The sequence below is a fragment of the Ochlerotatus camptorhynchus genome, unplaced genomic scaffold (genome assembly GCF_037179485.1).
Source record: "Ochlerotatus camptorhynchus isolate MF236.1 unplaced genomic scaffold, CSIRO-AGI_Acam_v1.1 ptg000330l, whole genome shotgun sequence".
Classification (NCBI taxonomy): Eukaryota; Metazoa; Arthropoda; class Insecta; order Diptera; family Culicidae; genus Ochlerotatus; species Ochlerotatus camptorhynchus.
Genome location: NW_027040818.1, coordinates 383860 through 397247, shown reverse-complemented (window position 1 = coordinate 397247; position 13388 = coordinate 383860). Strand labels below are relative to the sequence as shown.

The 13388-nt window shown below is 40.2% G+C and overlaps 2 protein-coding genes across 5 annotated transcripts in view; both read left to right on the top strand.

The window, feature by feature from the left end:
* Nucleotides 1-13388, top strand: part of LOC135708482 (sodium channel protein 60E-like) — a 389801-nt gene that overhangs the window by 71027 nt on the left and 305386 nt on the right. The gene's annotated exons all lie outside the window — the stretch shown is intronic.
* On the top strand, nucleotides 7980-10034 carry LOC135708546 (cathepsin B-like). 3 transcript variants are annotated; one of them, XM_065230648.1, is made up of 3 exons: nucleotides 7980-9018; nucleotides 9176-9242; nucleotides 9309-10034. In XM_065230648.1, the coding sequence occupies exons 1-2, from the start codon at nucleotides 8027-8029 to the stop codon at nucleotides 9231-9233; spliced, it is 1050 nt and encodes a 349-aa protein (XP_065086720.1). In that variant the 5' UTR covers nucleotides 7980-8026; the 3' UTR covers nucleotides 9234-9242; nucleotides 9309-10034. The 3 variants fall into 3 exon arrangements, with proteins under 3 accessions (XP_065086720.1, XP_065086719.1, XP_065086721.1); XM_065230647.1 differs by having other exon boundaries at nucleotides 9176-10034; XM_065230649.1 differs by lacking the exon at nucleotides 9309-10034 and having other exon boundaries at nucleotides 7980-9037; nucleotides 9176-9191.

Genomic DNA, 13388 nt, shown 5'->3' with positions numbered 1-13388 from the left:
ACTTGACTAGCCTATTGGTCCCAAGCAAATCGATTAACGTATCCCATTCCAGTTGAAATTCTAGTTCTACACTATGTTTGTTTTGATTCGCTATGAAAGTTTGACAAATAAAATGAGGGGTTCGTGGATTTTCTGTTTCTGTTTCGAGGGGTGAATCGATTAGCTTGGGACTGAAGAGAGTACCAGAGTTGAGTCAAAAAGTTGAGCACATTTCTTCGGGACCTTCTAGTCTTGGAGTTACCTCTATGTGAGAACTTCGTCAAATATTCGCAGTACAAATGTCAAGCCCGTGATGCGGCTGTCAAATTCTGTTTGTCGTTTCGATTTGAAACTGCTTTTTACTTTGTATGACTTCAGCCTCAAACGCTGTTTTGATTTTTGGACAAAACCAGGTAACATTCATAATTTACGAGCCACCGTTCGAACAGGTTTTCCTTCAATATCCTCTTCACATGTCGGTCCATGACAGGATCAGCACGTTGCAATCAACCGGTGGAAACTAACGATTTGAAATTGGCTCACTACTTGACTAGCCTATTGGTCCCAAGTAAATCGATTAACCTACCCCATTCTAATCACAATTCTAGTACTACACTATGTTTGTTTTGATTTGCTATGAAAGTTTGACAGATAAAATGAGGGGTTCGTGGATTTTCCTATGTTTCGAGGGGTGCATCGATTAGCTTGGGACCGAAGAGAGTACCAGAGATGAGCCAAAAATTTGAGCACGTTTCTTCGGGACCTTCTGGTCTGAGAGTTACCTCTAAGGTGACGTGAAATATTTCAAAAGTTACAGTGGTTTGAAGGTGTCTGGATTAATCTGGCTACAGACCTTAGTTCATTTAATTTAGTTACCATTTTAACTAATAAAAAAACTGCACATGTTCGTCACTGACAATTGGCATGGTTTCTCTTGAAGATGACATTTTGCTAGGATGAGCGACCAAACCTTTTTTGTGAATATCGCCGTGTATGGTCGAGATTTTGCAGACTATGCATCAACATAAATTTACTTTAATTTTGTTAAGAAGGGTTAGTCCAAAATTTCTTGACAAATGATCAAATTTCCCAAATATTCCAAGTCTTATAATTTGTCATGGTCTCCGATCCTCAAAATTTCCTTGAGTTGCTTTGGTATTGGACCCAAATATTGTATAGTGAAGATTGATCTAGGAATTTTTAAGATCGTGGATATAGAAACTTTTGGATTATTGCAGACACATCTTCAAAATCACAGGCTGTATTGGATTTTTTTTATGCTTTTATAAAGACTTGGAAAAATATTACCGTCAATTTGGCAAAATCATGAATCAAGAAACTGCAATTTGAAACATAATAGAAATTTCTGAGTTTTGAAATATTTAGAATGTTCTTAGAATTGGATTCTGCTGCTAGGGATTGAAACTTCGCAGTTTTGTTTGTGAATTTTGGGCATGATTCGAAAGAAATTTTGAGGAAAATCGAAAAACAATTCGATGGATAGTTTCAAGGAAATATGAAAATAAACAATCTACGGGAATTTCAAGCAGAAATTCTAATGCATTGTTAGATGAGTTTCATGATAGTTCTAAGAAGATCTAGGGGAAATGGCTCTAATGTTGGCCTATGAATCTAAGATTTGGCCCATCGCAAAAAATCTGCTATTTATCAATTTTATGTAGATGAACGCGGCATTGAGACGGAACTAATGGATATTTTTGTTCGCTATTTAAAATTTAGTCAATTGCTGAATTTATGTATGGGCCCAAATTAGGAGCATTTAGGCCGACATTACATCCATTTCCCCTATATGAGAATTTTGAAGAGTGAGTTGTAACCATAATACGCAGCACAATCCTCAACTTCCTTTTTTTTTGTGTCCCTTGAACTGAAAACCAGGAACAGCCATTCCATCATGCATACAATTGTTTGTTGGCAGAGGAAACTTCCTCCACCACGAAATAGACAATCTTCGGTTTTCACTCTTTACCAATGTTCGTACCACCTCTGATAGCGATGATTATGTTTCCACCTCGTTTGTCAGCTTAGATCAGTAAATGACGTTCGATAGAATTATTTACAACATCGGTTTGCATTATTTGTTTTATGGAGCTGAACCAATATCATATGCATTTCAATTTAGAATGACAATCATTCTACAGAGAGCATTTCAGCTGATGTCTGTTTGCTTCTCATATCAATGTTCATCGTGTATTCGAGAGGAGCATCATCTGATTACAAAACAACCGACATTCGAAAAAGCGATTTCGATGTTTCGATTTGAATGGTCTGAGTTTGATGTTTTGGTACAGTGTAGAGAGTGGGAAGTGATTGGGTGAGAAGTAAATGAGTGATAATAACTCACATATTAATGCTTAAAATTTTCCTGAGCAACGCCCGGGGGTATTCAACGCATACAGTGTTTTGTTATGATTGTCAATAACACCAAAGTAGATCAAAATTTGGTTGCAGTACTCAATGTTTCCAACACAGAATCGATTCCGCTTTTACTGGCTAGGCTATCTGAGATGAATTTGAGTAAATGAAACTAAAATTAGAGTTGAATTCTGTCTGTCGTCTACTGGGAGCACTTTGTATAGCAAGTTGTGGTTCGACCTATCGTGTTGCCGATTGTGCATATGTGTACCACACGTATTCTCAAATTCCGACCATACATCCGAAACCGGAGGTCAAATTGCGACATTGCCAAGTATTGCTCATATTGTCAACCAGCATCCTATCACTGTCGAATAATCAACACGTACACATTTCATTTTCAATATGTGACTCTGAGTGCCTAGCTGCTACTCCTGAAGGCAACAAACGCGAATCGATTGTAAACTTAACAATCTTGCAAGAATGGCTTTTCTCGTCACAGCTGCTGTAACTTTTCATCTTCATTCAATACACGAGACCGAAATTCGAACAGACACGTCGTTGTATCCGTGTTCGGAGATTCCGTCACATCCACCGTCGACGCACCCACCCAGATCGAAGAATCGAAGCCAAGACCAGGAAATCAGAAATTAAATAAACATGTTGATTCGGTGACTGTGTTCGATGTAATATTCAACAATGCTGACTGGTGTGGGGAGTTGATCCTTGAAGACTTGCCTGAATGAAGGATGTATATTAGAGTGGCCCAAATCAGGTCAATCCTGGAATGTCAAACGCTACTCGCTGGAATGGTTGTTTGGGGGGTCACAAACACCCTACCAAAATTTGAAGCCATTTGATTCACGGGAAATGGTGCTCCAAAGGGCTTGAAGATTGCATGGGAAAAACGCCAAAATGTATGGGGGAATGGGGCAGTTCCACATTTTTGGCTCTTGGTATTCGATTTTCTTGGTGTAAAAATTGAAGAATCCCACAATCTTATTCCTGCTTCAAAAAACCATACTCACACTTTCCGAATATGTGTGAAAATTTTGGGCAATTGCATGGCCAAACTCATTATACCCATGCAACTAAGGTATACCAATGCCTGGTCGAAAAGTTTGCGTTAGGCCTTCACCCTAAGTAGGCGGGTGGTTTTGAGTGCAAACGCTAATAACATTTCAGGGTTAACTCGGATTGACATCCGGTATTCAGCAAAGTTGTTCTCCATACCCCAACGGTTCTTAATTTTTCAGTGCCATCTACTTAGAGCCAAAAATGTGAAAGCGTTTCAATCTCTCATACATTTTGGCGATTTTCCCCATACAAACATTAAGCCCTTTAAGGCACCGCTTCCCATGAACCGAATGACTTCAAACTTTGGTAGGGTATTTCTGACCCCCCAAAACACCATTCCATTCCATTCGTTTAAAATTATCAACTCCGTCGTTTTTCCATATAACGGTGGGCCACTCTAATGTATGTGAATTACCTATAAACAGAAGACGGAAACGTAATCAGAAGCGAAATTCCCCGTAACGGGCTTCGTAAGAATCTGGGATTTGACGCCACCTTACTTCGGAGAAATCGAAGCCAAACGACGAAAAAAAAAGCAAAAAAAAAATTGATCTGTTTCGCAGTTGATGTCAGTCGGTCGCTTTTTTGTATGAATTCCGGTGAAAAAATAGAGCCTTACTTCTGCTGTTGTACGATTTGCCGGATCAAAGCGCTACCGTTTTTGTTTTGAGTCGGAATTTGATGATGGGTGGTGCTCGGTTTTGCTGGATGAGATGATTTTGATCTGCTCGTGGAAGATTAAATAATAACAATCTCGGTGAAAAGTGGGTGTGATTCCCAGTTATTTGCTTACCCCATTATTCGGAATCGATTTGGTGGATTTCCTTTAAGTCAATCGCTGGCTCTGATCCTGTCAGCTGCCAGTATCGAAGTAGGAAATAATTTATCAAATTCCTCCCGAATCTCTCGCTTTCAAACTAGGAAAACAGCAAAACCACTTTTCCGCAGTTCACACGTCACGTCGTAAATTATCATATCATCCGTCAAATTACAGCCTTCTTGGGACATTGAAAACCAAACAAAAACTGCCGTCATTCAAATCCAAACAACTTTCCGTCCCCAGCTCTGGTAGACGACGTATGATTGCCTGCCGGAACACACCTTTGCAGCAAACGGCAATGGAAAAAGGTCGACCTATTCCGTGATGCATGGAGCACGGATTGGAGCAGCGAACCAAACGTAAGGATTAGAGGGCCTCAAATTTTCACCCTAATTGACGTCGTTGGTTGTTGGTTGGTCGTGGTTTGCTGCACGAAAACAGCGCGTCACTCAGAAATTTCCCCATACTTTGGAAGCCACATTTCTCTGCAGTGCAGCAGTTTAAGAACTCTCTCGCTCGCTTGGTAGGTAGTTTGTGCATAAACTGCTGCTTTGGCCACATCTTGTCAGCTTTCGGTGGATCGCTACGGAGAGTGACGACTGGGAAAACTTACGCTCCAAAGGGCCATTAGTTTTGCGAGTTTTCATATTTCTGTTTCTGGGGTAAAACCATATGGCACATGGCATACCTACACAGCACCGGTGTCGGTTCCCGAGCAAGAACCGATAACATATCAATATATGAACCCTTATTTTGGTATGCTTGTGGTATAAAACCTTGTTTTGATATTATTCAGTTATCGAAATATTAAGAAATGTATAAAATATAATCCAAGGTAACAAAACCAGACCCGAGCATGAACGAATATCTCGATACCGTTAAACGGGGTGACTTTGATCAGATTGACTCTTTTTCAAAATGTATGAGAAGGAGTGCTAATAGTGCTAAGTATTTTGTAAAAATCAACCAGATGTGTTAAGTTTTATCTATACTTCTATTTTCTATGATTTTATTTTTTTTAATTATTGTATGTTTACATGCTTTAATATTAATTGAAATCGAAACTGGTTATATAAATTACATGCATAAAATCGATTATTTCAGGAATATAACAATATGCTGGTGAATTCGAAGGTCCAGAACTTCATTTTGCTATTATTATTTTTTAGTAGAATCATTACAGAATATCGCGATTTAAATTGTTGTTTTTTTTCTATTTGAGATTGATTTTGATAGTTCTATCAAAATCAATCTCAAATAGAAAAAAAAACAACAATTTAAATCGCGATATTCTGTAATGATTCTACTAAAAAATAATAATAGCAAAAAATTTTCCAATTCTAATTGGAGATCCTAGAAACACAAAAAAGGCGTTGCATGTTTTCTTTTTTGCGACTACCTACGAGACCACCTACTCTGTAACTGTAACAGTGGCTACATGGCTAGATAATCAACTACTTTCCTACCTGTCATTCATCCATTTTCACTGTTTACATGTTGTTAAAGTTTTGCGTGAGCGTATTTTAAATTTTAAATTTTGTACACGTACATTTGTGAACAAAATGCCTCGCAAGTATAAGAAAAAAGTCGGTGGAAGGACGTATTCGCCGTACACATCTGAAACTGTAGTGGAAGCAGTCAATTCAGTGCAAGAGAATCAATTTTTGCATCGTGAGGCATCTCAGCACTACAACATTCCCTTTGGAACTCTGTACAATAAATTCCACAAGTTGCACATGAATCAATCAGGAGGATCAACTGTTTTGACAATTGCCCAAGAAACAGACCTCTGTGAAACCCAGGACAGGACGCGTCAACTCAAATGTAGCATCTCTGTTGTAATTTAACGTTTTGTGGCACGTAGCTCCGTCCAGTGTTGTCAAAGTAATGGTTTGTTTAGAAAGCAAAATGGGCATTAATAGTATTTTCAGATAGAGTATTGGATGTGGTAACAATAATAGAGTTGGTAAAAGCGAACCCGTGCCAAAATCGGTCCCTATTTTTAATTTGATTTTTTGTTATAAAAATTGACAATTCGAAAATTTGAAACCTCGTAAAGTAATCCACAAGAAATTTTATGATAATTTAAAAGATACTCACCAATATTCTTGTTTTCATTCGTACCGTATTTTCCATACAAAAAACTTTTTTTTTGTAAGGAAAACACGGTTCGAACGAAAACAAGAATATGGGTGACTATTTTCGATTCGTCAATTGAAAACAGAAAACATAAAATTTATTAGCTATTATTAAAGAAATTAAATGCAAACCATCATGCTCCTGCTATCAAACTTCCTTTTACGCTGAAGCTTATTCCGCTTTTGCCCCGATTATAACATATTTCCTTATTAACACCAACTTGAAATGCTGACAATGAAAACCGTGCGTAAGAAGCTCCACGAGTTGTGAAAGTTTCTCCTCCAAATTTTCCTGCAACACACAGACCGTACTGATCGAACTCCGGAACACGACTTCCATGTTTTTGAAGAACTCAAAAGTGTTGATGGATGGGAAATATGAATCCTTCTTATCAACATTCGCCGGACAGTATGAAAACTTTTGGTATTCTGATTCAAATACACCGCGGCTGATCGCCATATGCAATTATGTTTTGCAAGTGATAGATCTGTTACTTAAGCTTTTTAAAATGTATCACGATATGTGAAACAGAAAGGTTGAACGAACAAGGTGGAACACTTTGCCTTCAGAGCCACGTCGCGAATCGAAAGGTTCGGATTACGCTTGAAATAATCCAACACCATCCGGGCCTTCACAGGGTCAGCTGTCTTCGATTTTCTTCAACTTCCAGCCCGCTGCTCGGTCGTCTGGGACTCCTTAAACGATTTTACCACCCGAGACACAGTTGTATGGGTGATTCCCAGTTGTCTTCCGATCCATCTCATGGTCGCAGTCGGATTTTCCATGACGGGGCGCAAAATTCTCCGGCGATTTTCTTCTTGTTGCGATGACATCTCAATAACCACTGAACCGATTGTTATGAAATTTTGCACATGCAAACAATTCACTCCAAACTAGTTATACCCAGATTTTCATCAATTTTTACCCACGGATAAAAAAAGTTACACACAGATAAAAATGGTGCATTTTTTTCTAGTACAAGCCTTACGTTAACGGAACTATCAACTCTATTCTTTGATCCCCACATCTATCGTATAAAATTTACCACTTTATGTCTGTTATTTGACGTCGATCGATGGCTGTGCTATTTTCAATCCAAAATTTGGTATTCATAAGTTATTTTCTTCTGCTCGGGTTGTGTTGAAAATGGGTAGCGTGATCATGTTTCGTGCTGGTGAATAGACTTTAATTGAAATAATATTCTTGGGGGCCTAGGTATTTGGAAAGGAGGGCAGCATGGTCGTCATGCAAGCAGAATTCGGGAAATTTACTGCCGTAAAGTCATTATCACCCGCACGCGGCTCTCTGCAATTTGGAAGGAGTGTTCTGGTTCGGTAGAGATGCACTGCAGTTTCGCTAAATCAGGTGCTGGGGATACACTTTTATGAACGAACATTAAGCTTTCAAAAATGTGAACTATTAATTATCAGCCTCAAAGTGATGCACACGTTCAATCAGCGAAGAAGCTGATATCAGTTTTCTCTATCTACGAGTAGCTCTCGAGTTAGACACGTGTCGGTACTCAATCAAATGCTCATATATTGTTGCGCTCCATAAATACACGCTTGGCTTTGATTCCACAGCCAGTTTAGTTTTCAATTTCCATCGAGCTCATTCCCAGTGCCATTCAGAGCAATGATCACCTACCACCTAATCGCTGTACCAATTTTCCTCATCGTCTTCGCCCAAGCATCCGAGGACATCTACGAAGACAACCTGACTGGCGATGAGTTCATCGCCGCCATCAACGCACGAGCCAAAACCTGGATTGCTGGATCAAACCCCATGCCGGAACCCGTCTACATGACCAACGTGGCAGAACCGAGCACCGCCGACCTGGCACTGCTGGACACGGATGACGAACTGCCATGGGAACTTCTGAGGAACGGCATCAGCGTGGATCTACCGGAAAGCTTCGACGCGCGGGACCATTGGCCCGAGTGTCCTTCGTTGACTCAAATCCGCAATCAAGGCTGCTGTGGATCGTGCTATGCCACGGCTGTTGCGGCGGCAATGACCGATCGGTGGTGCATACATTCCAACGGGACGCAGCAGTTCACGTTCAGCACGCAGGACGTGACGAGCTGCTGCCCGACCTGCGGCGATTGCACCACTGGATACCCGTATCGGGTTTTGTTGCACTGGAAGCAGCATGGTTTCGTGAGTGGCGGGGAGTACAACAGCGAGCAAGGTTGCAGACCGTATGAGGTTGGACAGTGCAAAGCCGGGGAGCCGGACCCTGAGCAACTGGAGTGCGTGGAGCAGTGTAGGGAAGGTCACCCGGCTAGCTATATGGATGATAAGCGTTTCGCTAGTCGAGTTTATAAGGTGGTAGAGGATGAACAGATGATAAGGTTGAATTTGTTCTCCCGAGGACCACTGTCGACAAGGTTCGAAATTTACAATGATTTCCTTAGCTACAAACAAGGTGTTTATCAGTATACATTCGGGAGACATCGTGGGTCACATATTGTGAAGCTGATTGGTTGGGGCGAGGAGAATGGAGTCCTGTATTGGTTGTGCGCCAACTCGTGGGGGCCGAACTATGGGGAGCGGGGATTTTTCAAGATTTTGCGCGGAGTGAATCATTTGGGAATTGAGGCGCAGGTTTTCGGCGGTATTCCGAGGTATGATTGAGTGGTTCGGGTATGTGATGTGTTCTATTGAAGTGTATCATTTTAAGGCATTGAATAAATAGTATTTTGAACTGGAATTTGCGTTGCTTTTATTTACAGTATTGAAAGGATCTGAATGTTTTCTAATTTATTATGATTTTCCTTTCAGGTATGTTTCACCTGATTTGTCAACCGTTATGGGATGGACCATCGATGTTCAAGATTAACCATTGTGCGTAAGTTATTAAGTAAAATAATCCATAGTATTTTTTTAAATTATTGGTAAACAAAGACAATTTTAGGATGATATAACGGGATCTAATGAACAAAAGATGAACTTTGAACCAGGACTGGTAAATGTCATTGTAAATTGTATATCTCACGCAATATACTTCTGTCACTATCATCATGAGAACACGATGATAGAGATTTTCTTCAAAATCTCATGAGATTTTACTCTTATGACATAACGTGACAGCGTTGTGGTGATCGCAATTACTAGTTCATTTATTGATAGTATTGTTAATTGTGCCACAGAAATCTAAAAAAATATATTCTCTCTACCGATTACATACTGTTGCTTGCCTAAATTCATCTACAAGGTGATTCGGAATAACTGTCACTTTTTATAAATTATAACGATTGATTTTTTATAGCAGAATATTCCAGATATACTACATAAATAACGTTCAACTTAGCATACTTTAATTCAAATCTCTCTCCCTTTACCTTTGATTATCAGTCACATTTGCCACGAAAATGAACCACAGCACGTTTTTGTTCCAGCACCTTTGGAGTCCTGAAGTGGTCCTGTGTGATATTGAAAAGATTTTCCACGCATGGTTCCATTTTACCTCTATAATGATGCGAAAAATAAATGTTTCATTCAGTCGAAGAGATTTCACACGAATTTATACAGATTTATGACATGCTCCATTTTCACGTCCATGGCTGTTTGAAATCGAAAACGAATGAAATTTCAAGTCCTACTATCAATGACATGTTTACACACTTTAAACAAAAATACATATACCCATATACACGACGTGCCAGGAAGGCAGCTCCCACACCTGGACCCTACCTATCCACCCATCAACTCATGAACCGGGGACCAACGGCTTTACTTCCCATCCGAAGGAAGGCGTGATCAGAGATGTTATGCCTCAGAACATCCCGGCGGCGCCGACTGGGATTGAACCCAGGCCTTCTGGGGTGAGAGGTAATCACGCTTACCACTACACCACCGCCGTTCATTTTACCCATTGAGAATTACATTTTTGTGAAATCCGTGACAGATATTCTGAATCACCCATTAAATCAGATAAATATTTTGATATCAAAACTGTACGAAAATTATTCACATGAGAGCTTGGTTATTGGGAAATGAGAAGAAAGGTCATGATAGGTAGTTTTTGTTAAAGAGTCGTAGTAAGCATTGGAAACGCAACATCATTCCGTTGCTATGTATTTTTCTTAGCAACCCAACAACTACCTATATTATACTGACCTTGAAATAAAGATTTTTTTCATTTATTGAATAATTGACTAGATGTCTCAAGTTATTTCTACCCAATAGTATATTCTTGCGTCTGAGACCTCGGACAGTTTTGTCTCGTGATAGTGAGACGACCTGTTTTGTCATTGTCACATGATGGCCGTGACATTTACTAGGTCAGCTTTGGCAGTATGGAGATTTTAGCGATTTACTACAGTTTTCAAAATGCATTAATCATCGTTCTCACTTTGATTTTAATTATTTTAGTATCGTTTGCGTTTAAAATCAATATTATATCCGAACAAAAACTGATAAAAATTCGTTTTCGATAAAACCATGTAACTCATGCGGTTCCTTAAACAAATGTTTCATCTGTATCCAATGGTAGTAGGTCACGAGTTTATTAAATCTCTCAAACTGGAACTCAATCCACAAAAGTTTTAGAACCACTGGATTTGTTGGATGACTCCGATGATGACTGCACATTAGGGTGTGTAAATTTTGTATGGTGGATTACTAACCCATATTCCCTACTGCTCTTTCAATTTGTATTGAAATTCTTAATTTGAATAAATATGGGAGTAAGGTACACTGAAGAAAACTAAAACATAAGAATTCCATAAAAACCACATATGATTATGCGACACTAGCATTTCTTATCTATTCTATATCTATATAGGGGAATTTACGTATTCTCGGCAACCTAAGCAGCGACCTTCTTTCTATAGCCTTTTTCTCTATGGAACGCACACATATGCAGTATTGGTTTGTTTACAATCTTTTGCTGCCAGCTGCTCTAACAATTTCAGTCGAAAGAATTGTCAAAAACTGTTTTGAAACGCTTTTACAAAGCTCCAATCTTCTCTAGTGAGAGCGAGTATTGTCGGCAACCAGTTTTTCTTCGGCAACCGTTCCATTTGAACTGCATGTAAATCTGCTGTTCTATTATCGGCAACTCGAAATCAGCTACAATTTGTAGTGCGTGTGTTTCATTTCAAGAAAACCCTGCTAGATTGCTTTTTCTCAGTGGTAAAAATATAGTCAAATTGAAGCTGAAAGCATAAAGATTCGTTTGCAAGCATTCAGCGAAGTGTTTTCATAAGAAAATCCAGTGAAAATAGTGTTTCAATTTGGGTTGCCGAAAATAGTCTGTCATACCGAAGCCGTCATTCCCCCTATATAAAAATGAATTTCTGTCTGTCTGTCTGTCTGTCTGTCTGACCCTTATAGACTCGGAAACTACTGAACCGATTGGCGTGAAAATTTGTATACAGGGGTTTTTGGGGCCGTGGAAGGTTCTTATGATGGTTCGAGACCCCTCCCCCTTCTGTAAGGGGGGGGGGGGCTCCCATACAAATGAAACAGAAATTTCTGCATAACTCGAGAACTAATCAAGCAAATGGAACCAAATTTGCCATATGGAGGTCATAGGGGGTAGCCCCTTAGATAAGAGGGGGGGAGGGGGGTGGCAACGTACACACTACGAAAAAGACATGGAAATTTCAGTGCTCTGAGACCGACACATGCAAGCGGCCCTTTTGACATAAGAATCAGTTGAAAAGGACGATAAAATCAATTCAATCAAACGCACTTTTCGTCGAGTTGCATATTTTTCAGTTTCAGGACACTTACTTTTACATGACATGTTTGATGTTCGTCAAAGTTGAATTACGTCTCGTGTAACAATAGTAATTTCTAAGTGCGTACATGCTTTTTTTTCAATTTGTGTAAGGAGGATCCTGCTAGGGTTCTCAAAAATTCCGGCTTATGCGCCAGACGAAGAAGTTGTCTGCCGGGAATTGCAGAATTATGTGTGCCCAGCTAGCAGTTTTTCTCAACCCAGCAGATTCCACCCACTAGAGTAACTCAACGGCCAAAAATCATCAACGTCCCAAGTCCAATAGTTCAAGAATTCGTTTTACCCAATTTTGTATTCTAATTTTATCTTCAAATTGTTTTAATTTGAGTTACTTGTAAATACGGTGCAAGTGATACAGGTTTATTAAACAAGTTCAGTAAATTGAAATTCGATTCGGACGGAAAAAAACTGGTTTTGAAAGTTTCCAAAAATCCATTTATGGTTTTCTTGTTTTAATTTTTGTTGTTGTTATTTTATTAACAAAATCCTGCTCTATCTCTCTCTCTCCTATGTGTGACGTCATTCCCTCCCCCCTTTTTGTGTTCCCTTGTGAGTCGTTCTAATCCCTAGACAAGCTTTCTTCCCCTACTAAGTATAATTCGGGGTCCCTACTTGTTAATCGGTGTGATTGTGTGCGTACTTACAGTTGCTGCTCAATGGTACCTGGTCGGGCCACACTCGTCCGAAGTGGGTGGCTCGTCCGTATGATGATGGCCGATGATGATCGCCCCGACCGTTGCCGGGGGGAACCAATCTTCCAACCAGACTGGCTCGATGATGCTCGATGGTTCGGTGCCAGTTGTTCACCGCGACCTTGGGTCACTGCAGATGCGACGGTGGGAGATCGTTTGACTACCACAATCGCCCGGGTCAGACAACGCCGTATCCTAACCTCAAAAAGGGAAACGATGAGGGAGCGTTGTAAGAGTGACGATCAATAGCGTGCACCGGGCGGGGCGGATGTCATCGAGTGGCGTTGACGGGCGAAACTCGCTAGATAAGGAATTCACCGTCTAGAATTGCCCCGGCGTGCACTAGCTTGATGAGTGGTTTTTCTGTGGGATGGTATTGCACGGAGGGCCTCCGGTTTTCAGGACGTGAGTAGGGCGGTAGGAGCACTCAGGGTAACCAAGCCTGATACCACCAACCAAGGAATCAAATTCACTCTGGGGGGTGAACCGATCGAAATACCGTCGAAAATAACCTGCACCACGTTTAGCGGACGTTCCTGCCACAAGCCCAAATTGC